Raw genomic sequence first — 7,500 nt, 5'->3', positions numbered from 1 at the left:
ACTGCCATCGCCGACGAGCCGCGTTTTAGTTTCAGGTCTGGCGGGACTTTCGGGGGGAGCGGGGGTGGGGGTGGGGTTGGGGGCACTGTTGGTGTATTTGTTGTTGTTGTTGGTGGTGTTATATATCGTTGCTGTTGTTTTGATATCATTGTTGTTGTTGATATTATTGTTTGTGTTGGCTGCATCGCTATTACCTTATCTGCAGCGTCACAGTCTTGAAATCATTTCAACTTCATGGGCACTGTCGGGCGTACGACAGCGAAAGTGTCGTACCGCTCGAACAAAACCAGCCGTCACGCTCCCAGAGCGACAGATGAGTCAGCACTTATAGCTGGCAGAGGCCGGGCCGCCTCGTGCATATAGCCCGGGCGAAGGAAAGCCTTCGCAAATCTCTCTGAACTGAACTGAACTCCCAGAGCGAAACCGTCTGGTTAGCTCATTGGTAGCGTGTTGACTTCACATCCCCGTGGTCGGCAGATCGAGCCCCGCCCAAGCACGTGAGCTTCCACTGTCACCTGGCGGTTACTGACGTAGCTGGGCACTGCGTTGGGTAAGGACCAAGCTCAGATCGAGTCAACACTTGTTGGCACATTCTCTTATGAGTCAGCACACGTTGGCACAGGCGGGCTCGCGTCACTGCATACAAGCCCGGCGTAGCAACTGCTCCGCAAATCTGGCTTATCTTTATCACAGAGCGGCCCATGCCTCTGTGGCGCTTTTGAAAAACAATTTTTTTGTTTCTTCTGATGAAAAACACTTTTGAGTTCTTAAGGCACGACATATACATTTCTTGTTTGCTTTAAGTAATTCATATCAGCATGTGAATCTGAATATGTTAACATCATGCTACTTTAAGCATGGAAAATGTTTATTTCTTCTAAAAACTAGTTGTGCAGATTAGCAAATCAGTAAATAGATCTCAGTTGTGCAAATATAGAATGCATTCCATGACACATCAATCAAAGCAATTTTTTCTAGGCTTATTCACCTAGGTATTCTATACTTTCCATGATATTTTCAATGCAACAAAAGTTATCCTCCCATATTGTGCGTGTATTACAGAAATCGTATTTAAAATGGATTTCGCACAGCACACATTATTTACAGACATTATAGGTTATCACAGTAAATAAACTAAACTCAGGTATTTTATTGTTTTACATGAGTTACCGACATGATTTACTTTAGTTTTCCCTGAAGAGACCTCTTGCTGCCCATCAAATCTAAGCACATTCGAACGCATTACTCTGATTGGGACTATTTAATAACCTTTGATTACCAGTCTGCCCTGAGAATAAATATAAGAATACACCCAATAGACTTTTTGTTGTTGTTTAAATGTTTCTCATGTCAAACACTTAGTAAATTCAGTTTCTTACGAGTTAAAAAGTAAATGTAATCCAAGCCAAAGGATTCAAACAATTATTTATCACCCATTTATCAAAGTTACAAATGGCGGTATTTGTTTTGAATTTTCACGCATGAACTGGAGTCTCGAAATATGCAATATACTATACATTATAATCTTACATACATTGTTACATAGATTTTGTTGTAAACTATCATTAAGATACTCATTAAACTGTTGAATGAGACGGCATAAAATAAAAATCAGGAAATATTTAGCATTTTCACCATTCGGCGATGGTTCGCGCATGCGTGTCGGCGCCCCTATTGGATAGGTTGGTACGCGTGGGCGGGTGGACCTCTTTGGCAATGGAACTTGAAAAATGGCAGCAAATTATTGCGAGTGTTTGGCAATTATTGCAGATAAGGATACTGCAGATAAGGCCTTATATATATATATATATATATATATATATATATATATATATATATATATATATATATATAGGCCTTATCTGCAGCGTCAATTTCTTGAAATGATTTCACTTCATGGGCACTGCCGGGCGTACGACGGCGAAAGTGTCGTACCGCTCGAACAAAACCAGCCGTCACGCTCACAGAGCGACCCGTGCCTCTGTGGCGCACCTTTGAATTTTTTTTATTTTTTTTACAGTTAATTGCTTTTTCTTCTGATGAAAAAACACTTTTGAGTTCATAAAACACGACAAATACATTTCTTGTTTGCTTTAGTAGTTCATATCGGAATGTGTATCTGAATGTAAGTTAACATCATCCTACTTTAAGCATGAAATAAGTTTATTTCTTCAAAAAACTAGTTGTGCAGATTAGCATTCAGTAAATAGATGTTATTTGTGCAAATATAGAATGCATTCCATGACACATCAATCAAAGCAAAATTTATTCTAGGCTTATTCACCTAGGTATGCTATACTTTTCATGATAATTTCATTACAACAAAAGTTATTCTCGCATATTGTGTGTGTATTACAGAAGTCATGTTTAAAATGGATATCGCACAACAAACAAAATTATTATTATATGCAAACATTATAGGTTATCACTGTAAATAAATTAAACTCAGGTATTTTATTGTTTTACATGAGTTACCGACTTGATTTACATCAGTTTTCTCTGAAGAGAGCCTTTGCTGCCCATTCAATCTAAACAAATTCGAACGCATTACTCTAATTGTGACTATATACTTCAATAGCCTTTGATTACCAGTCTGCCCTGAGAATGAACATAAAAATACGTCCAATAGACTTTTTGTTGCCGTTTAAATGTTTCTCATGTCAAACACGTGGTAAATTCAGTTTCTTACGAGTTAAAAAGTAAATGTAATCCAAGCCAAAAGGATTCAAACAATTATTTATCACCCATTTATCAAAGCTACATATGGTGGTATTTGTTTTACATTTTCACGCATGAACTGGAGTCTCGAAATATGCAGTATACTATACATTATAATCTTACTTCATTGTTACATAAATTTCGTTGTAAACCATCATTAAGATACTCTTTAAACGGTTAAATGAGACGACATAAAATAAAAATCAGGGAATATTTGGCATTTTCGCCATTCGGAGATGGTTCGCGCATGCGTGTTGGCGCCCCTATTGGATAGGTTGGTACACGTGGGCGGGTGGTGGTCTTTGGCAATAGAATTTGAAATACGGCAGCAAACTATTGCGAGTTTTTGTCAATTATTGCAGATAATGACGTTGCAGATAAGGCCTTATATATATATATATATATATACATATGTATATATATATTTTTTTTTCTTCTTTTTATTCATTTATTTATTATTTATATAATATGTTGTTGCAGATACCGTTGTCTTTGCTGATATTGTTTTGATTTTGTTGTTATTGATATTGTTGATTATATTTTGGTTGTTGTTTTTTGTTGTTGTTTTTTCATTGGTGTTAGTTATCGTTGTTATCGTTGCCATCATTGTTAGTAGTGTTGTTATTTTTCATTGTCATTGTGATTTTTCTTATTGTTGTTTTTTTATCATCATTATTGTTGTGATTTATCATTACCCTCACCGTTGCCTTTGTTGTTGTTTTCAACTGACGCTAGACATAAAGCAAATAACAATACATTAATAAGCTAAAAAGAAAAAAAGGCATAAGACCATAAGACCCGATTTCAGTACTGATCCTCCCTAAGACTTATCCCTTCAGGAAACACAAACGCATCCTTTTCTCCCGCAGAGGTCTGATGGTGGACACGGCGCGCCACTTCCTGCCCGTGAGTAAGCTCAAGGAGAACCTGGACCTGATGGCGATGAACAAGCTGAACGTGTTCCACTGGCACCTCGTCGACGACCAGAGCTTCCCCTACGAGAGCGCCGCCTTCCCCAACCTCAGGTCAGTCCTGCTTCAGCTGCGATGGCATAGGTCAGTTCAGTTCCGTGAGACTTGCGAGGGCATTGTCGTGTTCGTGAAACGTGTGCGAACAAGTTTTAAGACATTGCCGCTGTTCCTGGAAATCGAAGTATGTTTTAGAAATTGTTAGCCAATGGTTCCCCTGATAAAGCATGAGGTATCAGAAGTTTTCCTCAATACAGAAATACATGGTTATTTCTTAGTTTTTCTTGTTTAATATTTTCATAGTTCATGCTAAAACTTGCAGTAACTACTTATTGTATTTCAACTGATATTAACAACGAAAAATAAACTTTTATTGGTTCCGAAGGGAGTGTCTGTAGATCTTCATGGCCTATTTAGCAAGTATAACCGGGTGAGGGGGGGGGGGTTATGACGTTGTCTGCGGAACCGTAAGGAAGCATTACTTTATATCCTGCGCCTCGGTTCTCTCTAGGCATCTGTATCTACAGTGGCCAGGCTCTGTAGATTCTGAACAGTATTGAATATTAACATTTCTCTCCCTCTCTAAGTGGAAAGGAAGCTCTGAGGACCGTAACAGTGCAAAATACTGATATTTCCCTCCCTCAACGTGGACAGCAAGCTCGGGTCGTACAGCAGCAGCCACGTGTACAGCGCGGCGGACGTGGCGGACGTGGTGGAGTACGCCAGGCTGAGGGGCATCCGTGTCCTGCCCGAGTTCGACACTCCAGGTGGGTCTGCGAGGAGGACATTTTACATAATTCGGATAAAAAGGGAATATCGAAACATTACTATATAACATGCATTCCCCTCCCCCCCCCCCACACACACACGCACGCACACATGTTTGTCACCCAAGAAGGGTGTTATTACGAGTCCTCGCATACATATGACTCATCTCTGACGTAAATCATCCGACAAACATTTTTTGAGTTTTATCTATCTGATTAATTTTAGTGCGATTTTTTCATACTATTTACATACGATATCGTATGGATCACAGCTTGTTCTTATCACTACACTTACAAACTTTATGTGTACTTTGGATACTTATAATACTTGTAACTTAGCTCCTGATTTCCCTGACACACATATTGTACACTCCGGGTAGCCGTATGCTCTTTACATCTTTCGTCTAGTGTCACGCAATTGTCCTTATAACGCTGCACACTTTCCTATCACTATTACTCTACGCTTTCCTTGATCACTTGCTGTTTTTCAGTAGTACGTATAAGAAACAGTGTATGGATCTGCCTATCTTATATATCTGTGGTTGTGTGTGCATGTTCGTTGAAATTGTTTATGAATATGGAAACGTGTGTGTGTGTTTGTGTGTGTGTGTATGTGTATGTATGTGTATGTGTGTGTGTGTGTGTGTGTGTGTGTGTGTGTGTGTGTGTGTGTGTGTGTGTGTGTGTGTGTGTGTGTGTGTGTGTGTGTGTGTGTGTGTGTGTGTGTGTGTTTGCGTGCGTGTGCTATTTAATGTATTCATTGCTATTTATGTACACAGGTGTATATACAAGGCTCGTAGAAAAGAGAAAAAAGAGAAAATAAATGTTTCAGGTCACACGCAGGCATGGGGACCAGGACAGCCCGGGCTTCTGACCACCTGTTACACGTGAGTAAATAACCGCAAACAGGTCGAAACCATGAGTCGAATCTATAAATATTACACATTACACTCATAACATCTGTCGTCCAGCTCTGTATCGGGATGTTACAGGCAAATTATATTATTATGATATTATTTGGAATATCCGTTTTCCATAATCTCCCTCTATTTTTTTACCATATTTGTTTTAGGTAAGTGATCATGAATTAAATATTCTGTAAAGAGCTGGCATATGATGTTATCAGTATTGTTTATCATTGTGAAAATACATGGCATTGGTTTGCATACCGTACAGGAACCAAATTGTCTCAAGCTATCACTTTTAAATCTATCAACCTCAATATCAAACTGATGATAAAGCCAATACCGGTATGTAAAAGGACGCAACACATCAGATCCTTAAAACATGTCTAACTACATGAACATACGACCAGGAACTCCACCCCGGACGGCTCCTTCGGCCCGATCGACCCCACGAACGACGCCAACTACAAGTTCCTGCAGAGCTTCTTCACCGAGGTCACGCAGCGCTTCCCGGACCACTACGTCCACTTGGGCGGCGATGAGGTCGACTTCTCCTGCTGGTGGGTTTTCCGGGGTTTCTAAGCAGAGTTTCTGGGCGGCGATGAGGTCGACTTCTGCTGGTGGGTCTTCCAGGGTTTCTAAGCGTGGTTTCTGGGCGGCGATGAGGTCGACTTCTGCTACTGGGTCTTCCAGGGTTTCTAAGCGTGGTTTCTGGGCGGCGATGAGGTCGACTTCTCCTGCTGGTGGGTCTTCCGGGGTTTCTGATCAGGGTTTCTGAGCGGCGATGAGGTCGCCTAGTGCTGGTGGGTCTTCCGGGGTTTCTAAGCAGAGTTTCTGGGCGGCGATGAGGGCGACTTCTCCTGCTGGCGGGTCTTCCGGGGTTTCTGATCAGGGTTTCTGGGCGGCGATGAGGTCGACTTCTCCTGCTGGCGGGTCTTCCGGGGTTTCTGATCAGGGTTTCTGGGCGGCGATGAGGTCGACTTCTCCTGCTGGTGGGTCTTCCGGGGTTTCTGATCAGGGTTTCTGGGCGGCGATGAGGTCGACTTCTCCTGCTGGTGGGTCTTCCGGGGTTTCTGATCAGGGTTTCTGGGCGGCGATGAGGTCGTCTTCTCCTGCTGGTGGGTCTTCCGGTGTTTCTAAGCGTGGTTTCTGGGCGGCGATGAGGTCGACTTCTCCTGCTGATGGGTCTTCCAGGGTTTCTTGGCAGGATTTCTAGGCGGCGATGAGGTCGACTTCTCCTGCTGGTGGGTCTTCTGCGGTTTCTGATCAGGGTTTCTGGGCGTTGATGAGGTCGTCTTCTCCTGCTGGTAGGTCGTCCGGTGTTTCTAAGCGTGGTTTCTGGGCGGCGATGAGGTCGACTTTTCCTGCTGGTGGGTCTTCCGGGGTTTCTGATCAGGGTTTCTGGGCGTTGATGAGGTCGTCTTCTCCTGCTGGTGGGTCTTCCGGGGTTTCTAAACGGGGTTTCTGGTATAGCTGGATATAAGTTTCTCCTACTGGCTTGGGCATAGTGAGAATTACTGACATTGACTCTTCGGGTGAAGTGTAAATTGTATTGCTGCAGCTGGCATGTGCTTGAGGGCTCAGTTCCCTACGTAACTTTTTCTGGTCTGAGAGTAGTACGATTTCTCCCGTGTCTGACGAGGGAATACGTCTCTTCTTGGTAGTGTATCATTTGGGCTCCATTATAGTGTTACATTCGAAGGCATCCTGATTTTGATAAAGCTCTTGTAAGGCAGGTATCAGATTTTTCTTGTGGAATATGGATAGCGTATGTTTACCCTTGCTGGTGTATACTGAATTGCTTATGTAATTTTATGTTTAGTAATGCTAATATCATTTGCTGCTCTTAGATTATGCATACACCACCGAATATTAATTGATGATTACTCTTAACAGCGTAATCTTGCTTATTATGCTAATGAACTGCACATATGTTTCTTTTCACAGATGCTTTCTTACAACTCTCCAATGCTTGTCGAAAGCTCCGTATATTGAAGACTTGATGTGGGAAATTTTCCAAGATTTGTTTTTCATTATTTTGATGATTTCACTGTGTTTATGTGTTTGTTATTGCTCTTTCTTCCTTTTGTTCTGTTGTTATCATTCTAAAACATGATACCAATGTCAGTGATCATTAATCAT

At 41.7% G+C, this 7,500-nt stretch overlaps 1 protein-coding gene across 2 annotated transcripts in view; it reads left to right on the top strand.

Annotated features, from left to right (window-relative positions):
• Positions 1-7,500, top strand: part of LOC122243735 (beta-hexosaminidase subunit alpha) — a 14,546-nt gene that overhangs the window by 5,239 nt on the left and 1,807 nt on the right. For both annotated transcript variants that reach the window (XM_086542653.1, XM_086542654.1), the window contains exons 5-9: positions 1-35; positions 3,588-3,743; positions 4,341-4,453; positions 5,286-5,340; positions 5,769-5,918. The exon at positions 1-35 is cut by the window's left edge and continues 123 nt beyond it. In XM_086542653.1, coding sequence (XP_086398779.1) covers positions 1-35; positions 3,588-3,743; positions 4,341-4,453; positions 5,286-5,340; positions 5,769-5,918 — 509 coding nt within the window. The remainder of the gene's footprint in view (positions 36-3,587; positions 3,744-4,340; positions 4,454-5,285; positions 5,341-5,768; positions 5,919-7,500) is intronic.

Source organism: Penaeus japonicus, unplaced genomic scaffold, assembly GCF_977035675.1.
Source record: "Penaeus japonicus unplaced genomic scaffold, GWHDUDI00000001_assembly GWHDUDI00000012, whole genome shotgun sequence".
Taxonomy (NCBI): domain Eukaryota; kingdom Metazoa; phylum Arthropoda; class Malacostraca; order Decapoda; family Penaeidae; genus Penaeus; species Penaeus japonicus.
Note: the sequence above shows the minus strand (reverse complement) of the source record. Positions and strands in the feature narration are given on the sequence as shown.